This window comes from Pleurodeles waltl, chromosome 3_1 (genome assembly GCF_031143425.1).
Source record: "Pleurodeles waltl isolate 20211129_DDA chromosome 3_1, aPleWal1.hap1.20221129, whole genome shotgun sequence".
Taxonomy (NCBI): domain Eukaryota; kingdom Metazoa; phylum Chordata; class Amphibia; order Caudata; family Salamandridae; genus Pleurodeles; species Pleurodeles waltl.
Genome location: NC_090440.1, coordinates 1,782,006,521 through 1,782,030,583, shown reverse-complemented (window position 1 = coordinate 1,782,030,583; position 24,063 = coordinate 1,782,006,521). Strand labels below are relative to the sequence as shown.

At 48.6% G+C, this 24,063-nt stretch overlaps 1 protein-coding gene across 3 annotated transcripts in view; it reads left to right on the top strand.

Annotated features, from left to right (window-relative positions):
* The window catches only part of VPS8 (VPS8 subunit of CORVET complex), a 1,496,959-nt gene that overhangs the window by 766,395 nt on the left and 706,501 nt on the right, over nucleotides 1-24,063 (top strand). For all 3 annotated transcript variants that reach the window (XM_069225817.1, XM_069225815.1, XM_069225816.1), the window contains exon 32: nucleotides 8,403-8,501. In XM_069225817.1, the coding sequence (XP_069081918.1) occupies nucleotides 8,403-8,501 (99 nt within the window). The remainder of the gene's footprint in view (nucleotides 1-8,402; nucleotides 8,502-24,063) is intronic.

Below are 24,063 nucleotides of genomic sequence, written 5' to 3'. Positions count from 1 at the left end.
GCTTACGTCCTATTCTAGACCTTCGGGCCCTCAATCTGTTCCTCAAAAAGTTGTTCAAAATACTCACCCTGGCTCAGGTCCTGTCTACCTTGGACCCAGGAGACTGGACGGTAGTGTTGGACTTGCAGGATGCTTATTTCTATATCCCCATCTTGCCTGCCCACAGACGTTACCTACGATTCGTGGTAGGTCACGAGCACTTTCAATTTACCATGCTTCCCTTTAGCCTTATGTAGGAAGTTGGCTCTGTATATACTATCTCAAAGTGAGAGATAGTGTGCACAGAGTCCAAGGGTTCCCCTTAGAGGTTGATAGTGGCAAAATTAGATAATACTAATGCTCTATTTTGTGGTAGTGTGGTCGAGCAGTAGGCTTATCAGAGGGTGGTGTTAAGCATTTGTTGTACACACACAGGCAATAAATGAGGAACACACACTCAAAGACTTAGCTCCAGGCCAATAGTTTTTATATAGAAAAATATATTTTCTTTAATTTATTTTAGAACCACAGATTCAAGATTTGAGGTAAGTACATAAAATGCAAGATACTTCACACAAGTAAGTAGAGAACTTTGATGTAAAACAGTAGTGCACACAGTTTAGGGCAAAATGGCAATAAGCTATTTTAAAAGTGGACACAGTGCAAAAATCAACAGTTCCTGGCGGAGGTAAGTTTGGTTAAGTTTCTCAAGTAAGTAAACCACTTACACAGTCTCCTGGGCATAGGCAGCCCACCGTTGGGGGTTCAAGGCAACCCCAAAGTCACCGCACCAGCAACACAGGGCCGGTCAGATGCAGAGGTCAAAGGAGGGCCCAAAGCACATGGGTGCCTTTGAAGAACAGGGGTGCTCCAGTTCCAGTCTGCTAGCAGGACCTGTGTCCTCAGGGAGAAGTCCAGGGGGGTTTTGTAGACCACTGAGGGGGACACAAACAGGCACACAAAACACACCCTCAGCAGCACAGGGGCGGCTGGGTGCAGTGTGCAAAGTAGGCGTCGGGTTTGCTATTGAAAGCAATGGAGGGACCCGGGGGTCACTTAGGCGATGCAGGCAGGGCACAGGGGGGCTTCTCGGGCCAGCCACCGACTGGGCTAGGAAGAGGGCCACCTGCTGGTCACTCCTGCATTGGAAGGTGGTTCTTCTAGGTCCTGGGGGCTGCGGGTGCAGTGCTTGGTCCAGGCGTCGTGTTCCTTGTTACCAGGCAGTCACGGTCAGGGGGAGCCTCTGGATCCTCTCTGCAGGCGTCGCTGTGAGGGTGCAGGGGGGGTCGACTCAGGTTACCCACGTCTCTGTAGTCACCTGGGAGTCCTCTCTGCGGTGTTAGTTCTCTGGAGCTCGAGCTGGGGCATCGGGTGCAGTGTGTGAAGTCTCACACTTCCGGCGGGAAGAGAGAGTTCTTTGAAAGTTGCTTTAAAGTTGCAAAGTTGTTGCAGTTTTTGAACAGTGCAGCTATTCTCAGGAATTTCTTGGTCCTTTGGGTTCAGGGCAGTCCTCTGAGTCCTCAGAGGTCGCTGGTCCCTGTTGAATGTGTCGCTGTGCAGGTTCTTTGAGCCTGGAGACAGGCTGGTAGGGCTAGGGCCAAGTCAGTTGTCGTCTCCGTCGTCTCTGCTGGGCTTTCAGGTCAGCAGTCTTTCTTCTTGTTGTAGGTTGCAGGAATCCGATTTCCTGGGTTCAGGGTCGCCCCTAAATACTAAATTTAGGGGTGTGTTTAGGTCTGGGGGCAGTATCCAATGGCTACTGTCCTGGAGGGTGGCTACACCCTCTTTGTGCCTCCTCCCTGAGAGGAAGGGGGCACATCCCTATTCCTATTGGGAGAATCCTCCAATCTCAAGATGGAGGATTTCTAAAGGCAGGGGCCACCTCAGCTCAGGACACCTTAGGGGCTGTCCTGACTAGTGGGTGGCTCCTCCTTGTTTTCATCATTATCTCCTCCAGCCTTGGCACCAAAAGTGGGGGCAGTGGCCAGAGGGGCGGGCATCTCCACTAGCTGGGATGCCCTGAGGTGCTGTAACAAAAGGCATGAGCCTTTAAGGCTCACCGCCAGGTGTTACAGTTCCTGCAGGGTGAGGTGAGAAGCACCTCCACCCAGTACAGGCTTTGTTTCTGGCCACAGAGTGACAAAGGCACTCACCCCATGTGGCCAGGAACTCATCTGGTTGTGGCAGGCTAGCAGGAACTGCTCAGCCTAGCACTAGGAGTCGGACTGGTATTCAGGTGGCATCTCTAAGATGACCTCTGGATGAATTTTACAATAAATCCCACACTGGCATCAGTGTGCATTTATTGTGCTGAGAAGTTTGATACCAGACTCCCCAGATTTCAGTGTAGCCATTATGGAACTGTGGAGTTCGTGTTTGACAAACTCACAGACCATATACTCTTTATGGCTACCCTGCACTTACAATGTCCAAGGTTTTGCTTAGACACTGTAGGGGCATAGTGCTCATGCACTTATGCCCTCCATCACCTATGGTATAGTGCACCCTGCCTTAGGGCTGTAAGGCCTACTAGAGGGGTAACTTAGCTATGCCACCGGCAGTGAGAGGTAGGCATGGCTCTCTTGAGGGGAGTGCCATGTCGACTTAGTCATTTTCTCACAAGCTGTGAGGGAGTGTGCATGTGCTGGGTGAGGGGTCCCCAGGGTGGCATAAGACATGCTGCAGCCCTTAGAGACCTTCCCTGGCAACAGGACCCTTGCTACCAGGGTTACCATTTACAAGGGACTTATCTGTGTGCCAGGGCTGTGCCAATTGTGGGAACAAAGGTACAGTTTAGGGAAAGAACACTGGTGCTGGGGCCTGGCTAGCAGGGTCCCAGCACACTTTCAGTCATAACTGGCATCAACAAAAGGCTAAAGTCAGGGGGTAACCATGCCAAGGATGGCATTTCCTTACACCTTACCAGCGCCCTTCAGGTGTTCCCGAAAGTGATGGCCATGGTTGCAGCTCATCTGCGCAGGTTGGGGGTTTCAGTCTTCCCCTACCTCGACGATTGGCTGTTGAAGGCGAACGCGCCCCAGAAAGTCGTCTCCCACCTTCAGACTACGGCGGACCTCCTGCACACGCTAGGGTTCACTATCAATGTGCTGAAGTCACACCTGAAGCCCTCTCAGATGCTCCCTTTCATGGGAGCTGTTCTGGACACAATGCAATTTCGGGCCTATCCTCTCAAAAAGTGAGTCCAGGATATTCAGGCTATAATTCTGATCTTTCACCCTCTATCCTGTGTTTCGGTGAGAATGACTGTGAGGCTGCTGGGCCTCATGGCCTCCTGCATCCTGCTAGTGACACATGCCAGATGGCATATTTGGGCTCTGCAGTGGGACCTGAAGTTCCAGTGGGCGCAGCATCAGGGAAATCTCTGCGATATGGTACAGATCTCAGTGGGGACTGAGAAAGACCTGCAGTGATGGCTTTCAAATCAGGATTGGGTCAACGGCAGATCCCTCTCCCTTCCCCAGCTAGATCTGTCAGTAGTGACAGACGCGTCACTCCTGGGATGGGACGTCAACATGAGAGAGGCGGAGAGCAGAAATCTCTGGTGGAGTCTGAACTCCACATCAATTTTGTTGAGCTCCGGACGATCAGGCTTGCATTGAAAGCATTCCTTCCCTCTCTCAAAGGGAAAGTAGTTCAGGTGTTCATGGACAACACTATCGCCATTTGGTACTGCAAAAACAGGACAGAGTGGGGTCCTGGACCCTTTGTCAGGAGACTCTGCGCCTCTGTACACCGCTGGCACACCAGGGCATTTCCCTGGTGGTTCAACATCTGGCGGGCTCTCTGAATGCCAGAACAGATGAACTCAGCCGTTGGTGCATATCCAAACACAAATGGCTTCTCCATCCAGAAGTGGCTCAAGGTCTCTTTCAGCAGTAGGGAGAGCCTTGGTTAGATCTGTTCGCCTCCGTAGAGAATGCGCAATGTCCGCTGTTTTGCGCGTTGGAGTTTCCAAGGCGGCATTCACTCTGCACTCCTTTTCATCTTGAGTGGAACATGGCCTGCTTTACGCAATTCCGCCTATACTACTACTACCCAGAGTTCTGAAGAAGATCAAGAATGACCGGGCCCAAGTAATCTTGGTGGCTCCAGGCGGGGCACAGAGAGTATGGTATCCAGAGCTACTAAGCATGGCCACTGATCCTCCACTCAGATTACCCCTTCGGGAGGATCTTCTGTAGCAGCAGCAGGGGATGGTTTGCCACCCGAACCTGTCCAATCTTCGCCTTCATGCGTGGAGACTGAGTGGTGGCAGTTGACTGCTTTTGACCTTCTACCCAAAGTCTGTGATGTTATCTTAGCAGCCAGGCATCCCTCCACCAAAACGGTATACGCCTGTCGTTGGCATAAATTTGTGGCGAGGTGTACCAACAAGTCTGTTGATACCCTCTCTGCCCCTCTATCTGAGGTTCTTTTGTTCATTCTTTCTTTGGCCCAGCAGGGCTCTGCTTTTGGGCACCCTTAAAGGTTACTTATCGACTATCCCAGCCTTTCTTAGATTCTGATCAACCTTCCCTTTTTAAGTCCCTATTGTTGGTAGATTCCTTCAGGGTCTCACCCATTTGTTTCCTCCCACTCTGTTTATCATGCCTCAGTGGGACCTCAATCTTGTCCTTACTTACTTATGTGTGATGCTTTTGAGCCTATACACAATTGTCCCTTATGGCTCCTTACTTTCAAAACTGTTTTTTTTGTTGCCATCACCACTGCTCGCAGAGTGAGTGCGCTTTAGGCTCTTTCTTCAAAGCCCCCATTTTTGTCTTTGCACCATGACAAAGTGGTGTTACGCCTCATTCCTTCCCAAAGTAGTTACACCATTTCATATAGGCCATTTCATCAATGCCTACTTTTAACGCACCTCCCCATCCTTCTCATGAAGAGGAGAGACTCCACCGCCTGGATCCCAAAAAAGTGTTGGCGTTCTACCTCAATCGTACTAAAGATTTCTCGGTGGACGATCAATTCTTTGTTGTATATGTGGGTGTGGAAAAAGGGCAGGCGGTGCAAAAGCGTACCATCTCATGATGGGTACTATGCCTCAAAATGTGCTATGCTTTAGCAAAGGAGCAACCCCCTGAGGGCTTCCGTGCTCATTCCACCAGAGCAACTGCTGCTACCACAGCATTAGCATGCAGTGTTCCTGTCCTGGATATCTGCTACGCAGCAACTTGAGCATCTCTGCATACGTTTACTTAGCATTACTGCCTGGACAGTCAGGTCCGCAGGGATGTCTGCTTTGGTCGATCAGTCCTGCAAGACTTTCTAGTATCATCTTGGTTCACAGCCCACCACTGAGGATGGCATTCCTTGGGTATCTATTCTAAGGTAGGAAATCTGCAACTAGAACTCTCTATCAGATAAACAAGTTACTTACCTTCGGTAACGATTTATCTGGTAGAGACATATTCTAGTTGCAGATTACAAGAGTTGCAAGAGTGTGCTCAACATAAACAGAGGTATTAGTTCTGTCTTGATAAGGTCATGAATGAGCCAACAGTGAGGGTCTCTGAAGTCATGGTCTCAAGGACAGGCCCTCGAGGGCAGGTCCTTTCTGTGCCCCCGATCGGGCCAAACTACACCAGGCAGCATCTTCTGGCTGGTCACAACTTCAGTAGATGCAGCCCTGCATGGGCCAGATTACAGCATGGGCTGGTTGGTTTGGCAGCCATATCCATGCACAAGCTGATCACTATCCTGGGCAACACTGGGCCATGTGCTGCATGCTAATCACAAGGTTATGGCAGTAGGGAACATGCTGGAGGCTGATCACAATTTGAGCAGGCACTGCCATGCACAGGCTGAATCTTCAGCTGGCAGGAATGACTGCACACATGCTGAATCAGGCATGCAATCACAGGTCTGACCAGGCCTCTGTAATTGCAGTTGCAGGTTTGCGATTTCCACCAGGAACTAGCACAGAGAGGCATCTGGGCCCATGACACTGCAGACCAATAGATCTCTCCCCTTATTACTCTTTTCTGGGTGTCCCACAGATACCTGCACCTCACTTTTCCTAGACCGATATTCTTTCTGCAGGCTTCTTCCTTCTCTCACCTTGCAGGCAGATGACTAGGCACTTGAGAACAAGTAAAAAGCTCTCCCATCATGAGATCCAGCCTTAGCAGGAGACTGGTTATCAGGCAGACACAAACTCTGGTTGAACAGCACTCTCTGAGTACTCCCTTCCTTTGTCATAGAGGGCTCAGAACTGGAACAAGAAGTGGGGTGTCACTTTTATGCATCAAAATTAGACATGCTATGTGTGTCCACAGTCTGTATCTGTAGAACCAGTTTTAGGTGGTTCTCCTCTCAAGTGTTCTTTCCAGACTGCTCTCCAGACACAGGGGGTTATTCTAACTTTGGAGGAGTGTTAATCCGTCCCAAAAGTGACGGTAAAGTGACGGATATACCACCAGCCGTATTACGAGTTCCATAGGATATAATGGACTCGTAATACGGCTGGTGGTAAATCCGTCACTTTTCCGTCACTTTTGGGACGGATTAACACCTCCTCCAAAGTTAGAATAACCCCCACAGTCTTTGTCTAAAGTGATGCTTCTCATAGTAGCTTCCAACTTAGATAATCCACAACAGAGGCACAAACAGGTGGAGATTTCTACACTTGGCTGTCCTCAGCAAAACTGAAATGTTTATCAGGGAAAGACAAAAAGGCAGGTCTCACCTAAGGATTTCTTTGCCTTACACAACAGTCTCTTCAGTGGTATTCATGCCTTCTACTGTTTTCCAAATGGCAGTGTTGAGGAAGACCAATCAGCAGTTCCTTGCTGACCAACAGACCTAATCGAATTTCTAAATGATCCCTACACTCCCCTTCAGCCCCTCTCCCTCCAGCTTCAGGAATGTGAGCAATACACTTCCACTGTCTAGTAGAAGAACTCCCCTCCATGTTACACAAAGACCAGGTCAGGGGTATCCAAAATGCGTCCCATAGGCTTCCATTTGTCTGGCTCACACACAGACAACATGCATGTACTTCCCAAGCTACACACACAAACATCCAGTATGTTTTCTGGTTGTTAGTCTAGGAACTGAGTAAGCTCAGAGAAGCTTAACTTTACACAAGTGGCCCTGTGGGCCTCCCTGCCGGTGATACAGATAAAAAGGTCTGGTGACAGCTATGAATTTTCAAAACATGATAACCCACCACCTCTGCTTCATATGGTAAGCCCACAATAGGGACACTACTTCACCATCTGCCAATGAGGGCGTGCTTGGTGCCCTCCTCCAGGTCAGAGGACAAGGCCAGGAGGAGTGCACCAAGCATGCCTTTGTTGGCAGAATGTGGACTCTTGTCAAGGGACAGACATAGGCTTGTGGGCACACGTTAGATTAGAATGACTGAACAAATTAAAAAATCAGGATACTAGATGCATACAGTCTGGCACTTAGTGCAAGGGAACACGACTCTACACTGTGTAGGGGTCAGTCTTGCCCCAACACTTGCTCCCTTTAATGCCTTCACAAAAATACCAAAAATGACTTAGTTAAGGGTCAGTGGCACAACTGTCCTTGAAGGCTACTGCAGCAGTCAACACATTGTCACCAATCCCTTTGACAAAGTGACCAAAATGTCAAACTGGAAGCGTAATAACAAATGCAATTCTGTCCAAGTCAAGGGCTTCAGCACAACCTATGTGTACATTCACCATGTATGGATGACATTAAAACAATATAAGGGGAATAGGAAGGGCTGCAGTTGTCTTCATGAGCTGGTAACTGGAACGTTTACAGTGTGACCGAAAGGAGATGGTCTGCACTGCCTGTTGAAATACTTTTCAGAAACCTTGTAACTGATCACAATAATTGCAGAATCAGAATCATTTTGAAATTGAAATTCTTGATTAGAGAATGAATTACTAGTGCCTGTGAAGTAATGCTCCATGCTGTTCACTCAATTTGAATTTATTTTGATTCTCCTCTGAAAAAGGAGATATTGATAAATATGTCCGCTTCAGTGAATCTGTGAGGTGGCATGGGACATAGGGCTGTCAGTTTTTTATTTATGCTACATCACTTTCTGTAAAAAGATGAATGTGTAGTGCAGCTGAAAGTTGATACATATTAACAAATTCAAAATTATTTGAGAAAAGGTGTCATTTAAATGAAAACATTGTATAGCTGGTATTTGTCTTAACTTTGCTACTGCAGAATAGTAATCAGAAAATTCTGCACAGTGTGTGTGTATTGAACTTTACAGTTAAAAGTAACCAGTGGTATTACATGCACATCTAATTCAATTATTAGTAAAGAATGACACCGGTTTTAAGTACAGTTGTTTCCTTAGAACAGTATAGAAGTTGTCTTTGTTTTGTTGGTTTCGATTTGGATACTGTCTTTTTAATTTCAGTTATTAATAGTTTCCTTTTATTTCTTACATGATGCAGGAAGAGGTATTCAACTATATCCATAATATTTTATCTATTCCTGGATATAGCACTGAAGAGAAAATGTCTTTGTGGAATAAAGCTATGCATCATATGGAGGTATGGAGTGTTCAAAATCCTGTAACCACATCACTGACAAATAATACTCTGAAATGTCATTATTATTAACATTTACCTATGATGTTGTGTCATAAGAAAATTACACCTTTAATGACTGTAAAACATATTTTGCGAAGTGCTGTCAATGTATGTCAAGCTTGTGAAAATAAGTGTGGCTCAATAAAGCATTTATAGTTATTACCATAGCACAGAAATGCTACTGACCAAGTTAATCAGTCATTCCCTTGACCTTTAGTGCTCACATTATGGGCCTGTGCATTGGGGATACTCTGGGTCTGTTTAATTATCTGTATAAATAAGTAATGCACATAACAGTGTCATAAACCATACATGCAGACAATCAATCAGATATTTGTAGAGCTCTGCACTTTCACCTCTGAGGGTATCTGGGCATTGGGTGTGCGCTGTCTGTCGAAGAGCCGGCCTTTAGTCTCTTCCTGGAGTCAACAAGCGAGGGTGCAGTTCGGTGGGGGAGTGGCAGGTTGTTCCAGGTCATGGTGGCAATGTAGAAAAAGGAACGGCCATTGTTTTAGCTTCTATGGATTCTGGGATAGTGTGCGAGGGCCAGCGAGGAGGAGTGTTGGTGACTGATGGGTTGGTGGAGACTTACTCAATGGTTGATGTAGGCTGGTCCTTGATCGTGTAAGGCTTTTTAGGCATGTGTTAGGAGCTTGAACAGGCATCACTTTTGGACATGGAGCCATTGGAGGTCCCTGAGGTGAAGGGAGATGCTGGTGGATTTAGGGAGGTCCAGGACCAGTCTGGCTGCTGCGTCCTGTATGGTCTGTCGACTTTTGAGGAGTTGGGTGGATATGCTGTTGTAAAGTGTGTTGCCATAGCCGAGGAGCCTGGTGATGAGGATCTGGGTGATGGTTTTCCTAGGGTTGATTGGGACCCATTTGAAAATTCAGCAAAGCATGTGGAGGGTATGAAAGCAGGAGGAGGCCACAGCGTTGATTTGCTGCTTCATGGCTAGTTCACTGTTGAGGATAATGCTGAGGTTACATGCGTGGTGCACAGGTGTGGGAGTGGGTCTCAGTTCAGCTGGCCACCAGCTGTGGTCACAGATGGATGTGTTTTACTCAAAGATCAGGACTTCTGTTTTGTCCGAGTTGAGCTTAGGGCTCTCATCTAGTCGGCAACATTTGTCATGCTGTTGCGGATGTTTGTTCTGGTGGTGGAGGGATCTTTGGTGAGAGAGAGGATGGATTCATTATCGTTGCCGTAGGATATAATGTCGAGACCATGGGATCTGACAGTGTCCACCAGCGGGGTCATGTAGATGTTAAACAATGTGGTGCTGAGGGATGAACCCTGGGGTACGCCACTTACGATGTTTTTTGGTGCAGATGAGAACGGAGGCAGCCATACACTCTTGTGCATCCTTTCAGGAAGGAGGTGATCCATTTGAGGGCGTTGCCTTGTATGTCCATGCTGTGGAGTCTGTTGACGAGGGGGTGGTTAAAGATGGTGTCAAAAACTGCGGATAGGTCTGAGAGGATCAGGGCAGCGCTCTCCCTGTGATCGAGGAGTGCTCTGATGTCTTCCGTGGCAGCGATGAGTGTAGTTTTGGTGGTGTGGTTGGTGCAGAATCCTGATGAGATGTCCAATAGATTGTTTTCTTCCAGGTAGTTGTTGAGTTTTTGATTGATGGCCTTCTCGTGCACTTTGGCAGGGTGGGGGAGGAGAGAGATGGAGTGGTAATTTTTGAGTTTGCTGGGGTAGGTGGTGGGTGTTTTTTAATTCCATTTGTCTGAGAAAACTGTTGAGGTGATGGAGGAGTTGAGGATGCAGGTGAGTTGGGTGCTGATGTGGTTGGTTGCGAGGTTGAACAGGTGGTGGGGGCATGGGTCGGTGGGTGCCCGGGAGTGGATGGACGACATGATAGCTGCAGTGGATTGCATGGTGAGTGCGATCCACAAGGTGATCATTCTATTGGTGTGCTTTGGTGGGTTGAGGGAGCTGAAGTTGGAGTTTTTAAGTTGGGGGGTGGTCAAAGTTGTTGTGGGTAGTATCGATTTTGCTGTGGAAATAATCAGAGAAGGGTATAAGAGTTCTTGGGAAGGGTGGATGGTGTTCTCTGTGGCTGTAGGGTTGAAGAATGCTGTGACTATTCTGAAGAGTTATTTGATGTGGTTGACTGCCAAATCAATACGGGCAGTGATGCCGGCTCTGTTGGGTTCCTTGATTTGTTGGTGATAGTTGCTGAGGACTGTCTTGTGGGCTGGTCTTTCGGATAACTGTCTGGTGGATCGCCATTGTTTCTCCAGTCTGTAGCAGTTCACTTGGTGGCTTTAAGCTCCGGGGTATACCAGCAGGCGTGGCTCAAGGTACTGCTGGTTCTGGCTAGCTTCCTTGGGACCACTGTCGGCACATTCAGTGACCCTGGTGGGGAATTTCAGACGGCTTGGTCAAGGTCGCATGAGGCCTTGGGTAGGGAGGTGCTGAGGGTTTGTGTCCATTGTGGTTCAGTTACTTTGCCCCAGCTGCAGTATTTGGGTCTGTGGTTCTTGTTGATGAAGTGTTGGGCACCAGCGATGACGAAATGGAAGATGCTGTGGTTAGAGTAGGAGAGTTCTGTGATGTGGCTGAAACTGACTCTGTAGCTGGAAGTGAAAATGGGGTTGAGTGTGTGTTTGGCTTTGTGAGTGGGCGCGGTGACAAGTTGGGTGAGGCCGATGTTGCTCATGTTCTCGCGAAGAGTGGTGGAGTTGGGGTGTTGGAGTTGTTGATGTCGAAGTTGAGTTCTGAGTAGGATGTAGTGGTTTGAGTCGATGGCTAGTGGTGTGATGATGTTGGAGATGGCATGGCAGAAGGCTGGTCGCTGTCCTTGGGCGGTCTGTAAATGAGGGTGCTCCTACCGTTGTCTTGGCATCCGTTGGTAGCTGGAAATTGAGGTGTTCATGAAGTGGGTACGGTCGCCATTGGTGGCTATGCATCGGATAGTGTTCTTGAAGATGATGCTGATGCCTCCTCCGTGTTTATTGTGCAGTCTTGGTGTTATCATCTTGTAGCTGTCCGGTGTTGCGGTGGTGATGTCAGGGTTGGAGGAGGGGTTTAGCCGGGGTTCTGGGATAAAGGCAACGTTGGGGGAGTGATTGTATCATAGATTTTTATGGTAGGGGATTGAACTTGATCAGGATGCAGTGGAGTGGTTTTGGGGTGTTCACGGTCTTCCGGGTGGGTGTGTTGGGTGGTGCAGTGTGGGCTGTCAGTTCTGCATTTCAGGAGAGTCGGCAGGTGAAGGGTCCTTTGGTTGCTCGGGGGGAGGAGGTGCAGCCATTGCTGTTGTGTCACCCAGGGCTCTGAGCTCCTCTGTGGTGTAACGGTGGGTGGCGGAAGGTCCAGGGTTCCTGGCTCTAGGCATGGTCCAGGCACGGACGGGTGCAGCCAGGCTTGCCTTTGGCTCCCCAGCGGTGCAGCCATGCTACAGCCTCCAGTAAGTAGGTCTTGGGAAAGGCGGGGAACGGCAGGTAGTGGGTGGGGCGGGGGTGGTGAGATTGGAGGGAAGGGAACAGTAGGGGAAAAAAGGCAGGAAATTGCCAGAAGGTGCGGCGCAAAGGAGCGCGATCGTGGAAAACACAAAATTAGAAGAGACAAATCAGACATGCAAAAGACAGAGCCGTGGCACTAAACAGAGGACAACAACCAGTACAAGCCAATTATGAGGATAAACACAGACAGACAGTGGCACAGTTAACAAATGACAAGCCAACCAAGGGGAAAATGGAGACAGTGACACAGATAAGGAATAAGCCCAAACGAGCAGGAAAACAGGGACGGAACAGTGGCCCATGGGCATGAGCAGGATGGGAGGTGGCAGAGCTCTGACTGCTAGGTGGAGAATGTGCTGGGAGCTGGCCTGGGGCCTGCTCAGACAGAGTAAAAATGCTATTTATTATAGTAGTTGAGGTAAAGGACGGGCAGTGTGATCCATTCTGATGGATACTGCATATTCCTTTTATGAATATCCCATGTGTCAGACTTCTCATCATGAGTGAGGAGGGGTAGTGGTGCATTCTAAGTGCGTACGTCAGTTAGCCTGGCCACCTAAGGACCGTCTAAGTGCTTCTTGTGTGCTGCCCTTCCTGGCAGCCACAGCCCCTCGCCACCGTGACATCACTAGCGCCATAGAGTGCCCTCACTGGTGCTCTAATGTCAGTTCCTTTTTCCTTTTTTTCTGTGCTATCAGTGTGTTTCTGGAGCATTGCTCTATTTGGAATTTTTCATTTGTCATCCAACCGTTTCTTGCCTTTTAACAAAAAAACAAAAAAATAACGTTTGTTGCGGTGCAGGGTTGGTACCTGGTGTCTGGTCACAACGCGAAGTCGAGTGAGTCATGCAAGAGCATGCACCCCAAAGCCATCAAAGAAAGGGAGGCCAAACTCTTCATGGACCAGGCCTGGGATGATTGAAGGTCCTGAAGAAAACTGCACCTCAGGAAGAAGTTGCCAGTGTCACAGTCATAGAAGTCCTTCTGGCTAAAGCACAATAAAAAGCATCCTTGCAACTAAGTCAACCAGGCACTCTCCTACACTTCTGCTTGTCTACAACTCCAGAATTGATGCCAGTTACTACTCCAGCTCTGACTCCACTGCTTCATACCATCCAGATTGCTCTTCATCATTGGTGGCGGGTCAACTTTCACCAAACACACTCGGAATGCCACAGGCTCTGATCTTTTAGAGGATCCCCAACCAGTCACCGATTATGAACATGGGCAAGTCTGTCTCTATAGACCATGACTTTACCACTCATCAAGATGCTAGAAAGCTTAACACGTCCCCTGAGAGGGAATTCTATTTTCCCACTGATCTTCCTCCTCCAAAGGACACTTCTTTTCATGCTATAATGCACAAGACGGTGGAAGTTCTAGATGTACATTTCCCTTCCATTGAGGCCAAATCTAACATTTTAGCAAAAGTCTTACACCCAACTTTCCAGTCCTTTTCTCCCTGTCATCGATGCTTGGACAGAACCAATCCTTGCAGCTTAGGGGAAACCAACCTGTGCACTCTTTGTTATTAATGTGGTTCCCAGGGGGTATGGACTGGTCCTAGATGTCCCATCTTTCTTTTCTACCTATCCCTCACTAGAGAATTTGGTCATTCGGGCATTTTGGTCAAAATTGTCTCTTGGTGTGTTCCCACTCACTCCATAAGGAAGGGTGTAAGGAAATGCCTTCCTTGGCATGGTTACCCCCTGACTTTTTGCCTTTTGTTGATGCCAGTTATGATTGAAAGTGTGCTGGGACCCTGCTAACCAGGCCCCAGCACCAGTGTTCTTTCCCTAAACTGTACCTTTGTTCCCACAATTGGCACAGCCCTGGCACACACATAAGTCCCTTGTAAATGTTAACTCTGGTACCAAGGGCCCTGTTGCCAGGGAAGGTCTCCAAGGGCTGCAGCATGTCTTATGCCACCCTGGGGACCCCTCACTCAGCACATGCACACTGCCTCACAGCTTGTGTGTGCTGGTGGGGAGAAAATGACTAAGTTGACATGGCACTCCCCTCAGAGTGCCATGCCCACCTCTCACTGCCCGTGGCATAGGCAAGTCACCCCTCTAGCAGGCCTTACAGCCCTAAGGTATGGTACACTATACCACAGGTGAGTGCATATGTGCATGAGCACTGTGCCTCTACAGTGTCTAAGAAAAACCTTAGACATTGTAAGTGCAGGGTAGCCATAAAGAGTACATGGTCTGGGAGTTTGTCATACACGAACTCCACAGTTCCATAATGGCTACACTGAAATCTGGAAAGTTTGGTATCAAACTTCTCAACACAATAAATGCACACTGATTCCAGTGTGGGATTTATTGTAAAATACACTCAGAGGGCATCTTAGAGAGGCCCCCTGAATACCAGTCCGAATGCTAGGCTGACCAGTTTCTGCCAGCCTGCCACAACCAGACGAGTTTCTGGCCACATGGGGTGAGTGCCTTTGTCACTCTGTGGCCAGGAACAAAGCCTGTACTGGATGGAGGTGCTTCTCACCTCCCCCTGCGGGGACTGTAACACCTGGCGGTGAGCCTCAATGACTCATGCCTTTTGTTACAGCACCCCAGGGCATCCCAGCTAGTGGAGATGCCTGCCCCGCCAGCCACTGCCCCCACTTTTGGCTGCAAGGCTGGAGGAGATAAAGAGGAAAACCAGGAGGAGCCACCCACCAGTCAGGACAGCCCCTAAGTTGCTCTGAGCTGAGGTGACTCCTGCCTTTATAAATCCTCCATCTTGAGATTGGAGGATTCCCCCAATAGGAATAGGGATGTGTTCCCTTCCCCTCAGGGAGGAGGCACAAAGAGGGTGTAGCCACCCTCCAGGACAGTAGCTATTGGCTACTGCCCCCCAGACCTAAGCACACCCCTAAAGTTTGTATTTAGGAGCGACCCTGAACCCTGGAAATCAGATTTCTGCAACCTGAAGAAAGAAAGAAGGACTGCGACCTGAAAGCCCCGCAGAGATGACAGAGACACCAACTGACTTGGCGCCAGCCCTACTGGCCTGTCTCCATACTCAAAGAACCTGCACAGCGACGCATCTGACAGGGACCAACGACCCCTGAAGACTCAGAGGACTGCCCTGAACCCGAAGGACCAATAAACTCCTGAGAACAGCTGCACTGTTCAAAAACAGCAACAATTTTGCAACTTTTTAGCAACTGTGAAAGAACTCTCCCTTCCCACTGGAAGCGTGAGAGTTCTCACTCTGCACACGATGCCCCCGGGTCGAGCTCCAGAGAACTAATATCGCAGAGAGGACTCCCAGGTGACTGCGACGACGTGAATAACCTGATTTGAACCCCTGCACCCCCACAGTGACGCCTGCAGAGAGGATCAAGAGGCTCCCCCTGACCTCGACTGCCTGGTAACAAGGAACCTGACGCCTGGACCAAGTACTTCACCCACAGCCCCCAGGACCGAGAGGAACCACCTTCCAGTGCAGGAGTGACCAGCAGGCTGCCCTCTTCCTAGCCCAGTCGGTCGCTGGCCCAAGAAGCCCCCCTTTTCCCTGCCTGCATTGTCTAAGTGACCCTCAGGTCCCTCAGTTGCTTTCAATAGCAAACCAGACGCCTACTTAGCAGACTGCACCCGGCTGCCCCTGTGCCGCTGAGGGTGTCTTTTGTGGGCCTATTTGTGCCCCCCGCCCAATGCTCTACAAAACCCCCCTGGTCTGCTCCCCGAGGACGCAGGTACTTACCTGCTAGCAGACTGGATCCGGAGCACCCCTATTCTTCATAGGTGCCTATGTGTTTTGGGCCCTCCTTTGACCTCTGTACTAGACCGACCCTGTGTTGCTGGTGCGGTGAGTTTGGGGTTGCCTTGAACCCCCAACGGTGGGCTGCCTATGCCCAGGAGACTAAGTGCTTTACTTACCTGAGAAACTTAACAAAACTTAGCTCCCCCAGGAACTGTTGATTTTTGCAGTGTCCACTTTTAAAATAGCTTATTGCCATTTTAACCTAAACTGTGTGTACTACTGTTTTAAATCAAAGTTCTCTACTTACCTGTGTGAAGTACCTTGCATTTTATGTACTTACCTCAAGTCTTGAATCTTGTAGTTCTAAAATAAATTAAGAAAATATATTTTTCTATATAAAAGCTATTGGCCTGGAGTTAAGCCTTTGAGTGTGTGTTCCTCATTTGTCACCTGTTTGTATACAACAAATGCTTAACACTACCCTCTGATAAGCCTACTGCTCGACCACACTACCACAAAATAGAGCATTGGTATTATCTAATTTTGCCACTATCACCCTCTAAGGGGAACACGTGGACTCTGTGCACACTATCTCTCAATTTGAGATAGTATATACAGAGCCAACTTCCTACAAAGGGTGTTTCAAAACAACAACAAAATCTTTCTTGGCGGTGAGTGTGGTATCGATGTGGGAAACTGGCACCTTGTTGCAGTACCTCCCCCCCCATCACACACACACACACTTTTTGCCTGGTTTCTGAATGCAACTCGGACTGGACTGCACCGGTTCCCAGTGCCAGTGTTTTTCCTTAAAACATTGTAAAGGTAATTGGATACACCTTAGCTACCACTGTAAGTCCCTAGTAAAAGGTCCACAAATTCTACCCAGGATTGACTCAGGAACTCTTGAGTCCCCCTGAATTTTATGCAGTATTACTCAGTGGTAAATCCAAATCCCTCAATCAGGGTACTATTCATGAGGTCATTGGATTCAGCATCTGTTTCACTCAGTGCCAGGAGCCTGTCCCTGTATTTTCCTGAGAATAATTCCCATACAACAATACCCCAGTGCTTTTTTTAGACATCCCTCCCAATGCAGCCTCTTTGAAAGGAACTGAACTATTTCTGGATATCATCTCCTTCTTGGTAAGGGGGCACAACTCCTTTTGGGAGTCTTACATTGAAAGGTTTCTCTTCCTCCCTCTTTAATAGTATGCTGCCACCAGCGATGGGTCATGGGCTCAACTCTTTTCTTTGTTTCTCTGTTTCCAAGAGCTGCCTCTCTAACGCCAGTCTCTTGGTCAGCCTGGCAATATCAAGGTCTCTCTCTGTGGGTGCTCTAGAGCTGCTGAGAGAAGAGGAGCCACCCTCATCCCATTCTGCACAGGAACTTCACCCATCACAGATGCATCATCATCATTTATCTCATCTGTGGGTTATCTCTTTCATACTGGGACACAAAAACCTAAGTTTCTCTGTTTTGGGTCTTTTTCCAGTCTGAATCTTGTATAGTTTGCAGAGTTTCCTTAAATGGTCATACCTAGATGCCTCGTAAGGTTCCAGGTCGAGGTCCTGGGTTCTGACCTCTGTACGAGACATATTTACTTTACTAAAGTTGGGACCTTTTTAGAAATTTAGAATCCCCTTTTTGGATAGGCCAACTAAAGTAAGGACTTTTAAAACTTTTTGCTAGAGTTGCAGGGACCTAGCCTGGGCCCTAACAATTATTTAAAAAAAATTGCAACAAAAATAAATGTTAGCCAATTAAGAAATCAAAAATAATTAACTAAAGGCAATTTGGAGAGTTATCTGTGTGCTCACAAAATTGACAAAGTGGTATCAGCAAATGCAAAGTCTTTATCCCACTGCTGATACACCAAATGTAGGAGGCTAGCCTTCTATGTAGTGTACAACACTAGGTACGATGTGTAGGGGGTCCAGAGGCAAAAACAAGATCACTTAATGCACTAATTTTTTAGGTAGCTTGGTCGAGCAGTTAGGCTAATCTTGTTGAAGTGCAATCAATCATGCAACTCACACACTCAAAGGAATAACTCGAGACCGATTTATGAAAAATACTTCAGGTCTTTATATAATTTTTAAGACCAAGATTATCAAAATTGGTCAAGTACCTTTTAAGTTAGGAAGTTTTCAGGTTTTAATAAATGCCATCTTTCTGTGCACAGTTACGCACCATAGGAACCAATAGGTAGTCACCTTAAAAATGAATATAAAATGGTACAGTTGCTTTACCAAGTTCAGCTTTGGCAGGTTGATCGCAGTCATCGGTGGGCACGCTGTGCCAGCAGGAGAAGTTTGGGCGTCACCCAGTTCCAACAGGTGCAGCATTGGAAAGACTCTTTCTGGTGCAGGTCCACTGCTAGGAACCACTTGGAAAAGATCAGCAGGGGCAGGTTTAAAGGTGGTGTCAAGGTCGCAAGAGGTGAAGGAGCCTTGGGGCACAGGTGGTTCCACATTGCAAGGCGCACGGCTGCCGTGTGCAGGGTGAGTTGTTGATCCAAGGGCTGTCCTGAAAGCAACCCTGACTTCGACCTGCATCTGGACCAGAGAGGCATCTTTGCGCACAGCCCTTGGATAAAAGTTCAACTTTAGAAGTTGCCACTTTAGTTGCCCAGGGTTTTGAGTGCCATTTACTGTTGTATTCTGGATTTTTTGCCCTCCTGGGGAAACATGCTAATGACTCCCAGGAAAAATAATAGAGGCCTGCCACTGGAGTTGATGTTAGCTCTCCAGGCAGGAAGGCACAATGATGTTAGCCCAAAAGATGATCTCCAAAGGCAAAGATAAAAGAGGACGTTGAGGGACCCCGACTCCTGTGTCCAAGGTCTCCTCACCTCAACCGTGGATAAAGGATCAACACAAGGAAGACCCTCATCTAATGCACATCACCCAGAACATCTTTTAGCATCCTGTATCCACAGCATCAGGACCACTCGATTGAGGTCTACGGCCGTCCGTGCATAAAGTGTGGGCGTGGGACTGCTTTTGTGCCCAGCTAACTGTCCAAATATTCCTTTTACCCCCCTCACCCTCTCCTTGTTTTATCCACATTAGTGCAGGCAGGGAAACAAAATACAACTCTTCTCCTAGCCAGCAGGAACATTTTTAAATCTCCCACGGGCTGGACGCAGACTTAATGTTTGCACCCGTTTGGCAGAAGATTTGGAAATGCTCCAGGTGGATGGGAACAAACACATTTCCCTGCCTGCGCTAGCGTGGACAGGGAAACTGCTGTGTCCCGGGGGTGGGAGTCCTGCAACAGTCACTAAGCTTGAAACAGAGGGTGCTATACCCAGGCCTTTAATGGTGCAGCCCCCCTTCCTTTTTATTAAAGTGACGGCCCTGGGCAAATGGGGTCCTGGGGCCAATTTAGGACTCTGGGAGGAGAGCTGCGCAGCACTCCTCCCCTTTTACTTACATTTCAGCCCAGGGGGATAGGGTCCATGGGGCCAAAGGAGGCTCCGAGAAGGGGTCCATGTGTCCCTCTCCCCCCAAAAAACACTACCTTTGACCCCCAAGTTCAGGCTCACCCCGGGGGGTTTTAAGAAGAAGCCCTATAACTTGTGGCCTAGAGTATCTATAACTTGCACCCGCACCATGCACAGTTTTCTCATCAATAACTTCACGTGAAATGTTACAATGATATTATCAATGATGTCATACAAGATGTCATGAGTGATGTACTATCTGGGATAATTAGCAGTACATGGTGGGGGCACAACTTATAATTACTTAAAATAACTATAACATCTGAATTTCTATGGTTTTGTGTGTGTAAAATCTGAACTTAACTATAACTTTCCTGTAACCTTTGTATTTTTTTATTGAACTTCTAAGGTTCTTTTTTATTCTATTTCCTAAGTATAACGTCCCTGTAACCTTTTTTTTTTCAGTGAATAACTAGGGTTTTTGTAACGTTAAGTAAGATTCCCATTGCAATGCACTGTGTGGAGGGTTGAATGCAGGGCCTGGCCTGGCCTGGCATTGGCTGCCCCCACCCAAGCTTGCTGCTCCTGCCCCTCCCCCCCACCTACTTGCCATCCATTGTCCAAGTCCATACCCCTGCTCCCTCATTGCAGCCCTTTGTGACTGTTGCTTGTCCAGAACAGTTAGCTTGCTGCCCCATCCACCTCCTCCCTACCTTCTGTTGTCCAAGTCCATGCACCAGCCCCCTCCTACAACCCCACGTGGTCTGTTATGCTGCAACTGGCCCTCCATTTGTATGCAGTTAAAATTACAGAAGGGAACATTCATTTTGGTGGTAGGCATGGGGAAATTAAGTGATTTGCCCAGAATCAGAAGATGTCGAGCTGACGCCATAATTCAAACCTGGTTCCCCACTTGTAAAGTCTGTGGCTCTGGCCGTGACGCCACATCCTCTCCCCTAAGTTTAACATATAATCAAGTGATCAACTGGATAAAAAAATAAAGATAGCAGATAATTTAAATGTGCTTTGTCGCTATTTGAGAACTCAAAAAAAACTTTTTTTAGTTTATTAGATCACCACCATAATTTCTATGGGAATAAGAACCTCAATTTTTTTTATAATTTCTAAAGGAAATGCTTTAGGTATTACAGTTTTGATTACATCAAGTTGACATCAGTCATGCCACACGTTGGTAATAAATATAGAATGTTAGCCATCTAGTTGTTCATTAGAATACTGTGGAGCGGCAAAGGTCAGGGGCACGGACTTGGATAATTGAGGGCAGGGAGCAAGGTGCAGAGGCAACAAGCTAACCACGCTAGGCAGGAAGGCGGGGCACTGATAGTACAACGGACCATTGAGGGCAGGGGAACAAACCAGCCATGCAGGACAAACAAGCGAAACTGTGGCAATATAACAGACCATTGAGGGCAGAAGGAAGAGGAACTGGCAGTGCAACCATACATGCCAACAGACCCGATTCTGGCAGGAGACTCCTGAGGTTTTTAAGCCCAAAAGTGCTTCATTTTATCTGTCTCCTGCGTAAAATCTCAAAATCTCCTCTTTGTCAGTGTAAGTCAATTGGGAAAATCAATTGCCCATGTTTTTATTTATTTTTATTTTTTATTTTTACAAAATTTTTCTTACCAGGTTTAACATGTTGCCAAGTATGGTACATTGGATCATATTTGGATCATAAAGGGTAGGAGGAATGGGGTAGGGGCATGGACTTGGATGACAGAGTGCAGGAGGGAGATGGGCAGGTGTCAGGGGTTGCAGCAGCACAGTACACCACACAGGGCAAGCAGGGCGGCAGTGCAGCACAACAGACTATGGAAAGCAATAGGAAGGGGACAGCACATGGACACGAGAGAGCACAGTGGAGAGAGGCAAGGGCAGCAAGTTGATGAGACTAGACAGGAGGGACCTTTGCAGCATAATGGTCAGTGAAGGGCAGAGGTATGACAGTGGACAAGGCAGAGGAAGCAAGGAATATGGGGTTGCAAATGGAAAAATGAGGGCAGGTGTAAAGAGGGCACAGAATGAGCAGCAAGCTGACCATAGAGGGCAGGCGGGATGGGCACCTGAAGCACAACACACCATGGAGGGCAGCAGTGAGACTATAATGGCATACACACAGACAGCAGAGAGAAGGTGGGGGATGTCAAGGGCAGCAAGCTGACCACATAGGTCAGGTGGAAAGGGCTGTGACAGCGCAGAAAACCTTGCATGGTACAAAGAACCATGAAGGACAGAAGGGAGGTATCTGACGGAGACACGTCTAGTTGAAGATTCCTTACCTTTGAATTTTTGCAGGTGTCAGACTGGATCTGGAAACTTTAGCTTGAGCAGTACACCCTTGTGCGACATCGGGTGGCTTAATTCGGCTCTTTGTGATGTTGTCGGTGTCTTTGGCGCCAGATGTCATGACGCAGTCACCTATATAGGCATCACCCAGGTGCGCGGATGTCAGTTCTTTTCTTTCCACACCAGTTAGCTCTGATCTCGAGAGAGCTACGCCGCTGTTGTTTTTTGACAGGCTTTTTTTGTGTCTCAAGATGTCATTCAGAAAGGTAGGATTCAAACTGTGTGGCACCTGTCACCTCCCCATGTTGGTTACGGACCCAAATCTTGTTTGCCTGTGGTGTCTCGAGCGCGATGATGATCAAAGTTGTGCTCTGACTGCCGGGCCATGGACCGAAGGCTTTGAGGGAGCAGGCCCTAAAGCTGCATCCTGCCCAGCAGTCAACACTGATAAGCACAATTCTTCAGAGGTTATGGTCCCGTTCAAGGAGGTCACGGGACCGCTGCAGGAGCCCCAAGTCATCCTCGCCCCACTCCATGTCATTGGGACACTCTGGGAAGAAGCTTAAAAAGAAAAAGTCCGACCGGACTTTGCTTTGTCCATCAGAAGATGTGACAAATGGGGAACATGGGTGTTCCAGGCATGGTTCTGCGGCGTTCTTGCCAGGTCTGACTCTGTGCCTTCCTCCATTCCCAGGAGCCACTCAAGTCAAAGACTTTTACGGGGCCATGCGCCACATTTTTGAGAGGACTGACCCCTCCATAGCGTCTCCTGGCCCCGCAGGGTCAGAGGAGGTCCCATCAGGTTTTGCGCCAATGGTTCTGGTCTCCGCTCCAGTGGGGTCTCATTGATTAAATTACGGATTGGTGCCGGTCGTACTAATGCAACTTTCTCCGGCGCCGATCCCAAGGCAGGCGCCCCATCACACACCAGCAGCACCAGTCCCATTGTGACTCAAGATGATCCTGGGCCTTAACGGCATTGCACTGCACTGATTCCTGTGCTTACAGCGCCCATGGGTGGCAGATCGTTGCCTGAGCATTATTTTCATCAGCGAGGCACAGGGAAAAATTGGGAGGGGTCAGTGGACTCTTTAGAACACCAGTTAGAGCCTATTTCATTGGACTGGTATGAGGAACTAGGAGATGCCAGTGGACTGGACACATCTCCAGATTCTGGTTTGCTCTCTTCCCCTATTGTGGCTACAGAGTAGCAAGCTTCCTGTGCAATGGTGGTGTGGAGAGCAGCGGAAGTCCTTGGCCTCAAACTGCCCTCAGTTAATGTCAAGACTATGGGGGTCATTCCGACCCTGGCGGTCGGTGTTAAAGCGGCGGCCAACCCGCCAACAGGCAGGCGGTAAAAAAAATGGAATTCTGACCCTGGCGGGAAATGCCAACACAGCCCGCCACTTTAAAACTCCGACCGCCATGGCGGGGCAAACAAACAGCGCGGCGGTTACTGCCAACAGACAGGCGGCAGACAATGTACCGCCCACCCTATCACGACCCACCAATCCGCCACCTTTTCCGGGGCGGGAGCCCCGCCGATAAAAACACGGCGGAAACAGACCACGAACGGGAAAACGCTCACCTCTATACACTCCACGAGGAATCTGGACAGCATGGAACCCGAATTAAACATCCTACCAGTGATTGTCTACCTGCTCCTCTACCAGGAGCACGAACGCCGCCTCAGGAGACAACGGTGAGTACTGCACCTACGACACAGGGGAGGGGGGAGGAGAAAAGATTACGGGCACACACATAAGCGACCCCCCCCCCCAAATCCCCACACACCAATGCAGAGCAACAAGTCAGATTTACACCCCCCAGACCCCCTGGAATAATTCAAAGACAAAATAAAATGATCATTAAAATAGAAGTATATTAAAGCATATTTGAACTTAAGTGAAATATGAGATTTTTAAAACATATAAATCACAACATGAACAATGTATACATAGTCCAGAAGTCCGGCACATATTGGCTACATGCCATTGTTCGTGGGCCAATGTGCATAAACACATGGGCAAAGCCCACACACGAGACCCGATTCCATTGGAGAGAACACTGCTGGGGAATCAGATAATAAAACCACAGGCACCTCAGGGGGAAGGGAAGGGGGGGCACCTCAGCCACATGAGTCCACGACGCCAGTTCCACGAGGGGCCTCCATGCCCACTGTACCATCCTGGGGAGTGCAAAGCCACAGTCTCACAAGTCTTTTCAGTGGGTGGATTTCCCACTGTACCATCCTGGGGAGTGCAAAGCCACAGTCTCACAAGTCTCCACAGTGGGTGGATTGCCCACTGTACCATCCTGGGGAGTGCAAAGCCACAGTCCATCTGGTGGATTACAGACTCCACTGGTTATGGAGGAGGCATGGTGCCCAGAGTGCTTCGTGAAGCCCTGCCCGACACAGATCCGGCCCTGCCAATGGGCCAGCGGTGCTTGAGATGAAGGGCCCAGCGGAGCGGTGCTTGAGATGAAGGGCCCAGCGGAGGGGTGCTTGACAGGAAGGGCCCAGCGGAGCGGTGCAGAGACGGCGGGGCCCAGCGGAGCGGTGCTTGACAGCAAGAGCCCAGCG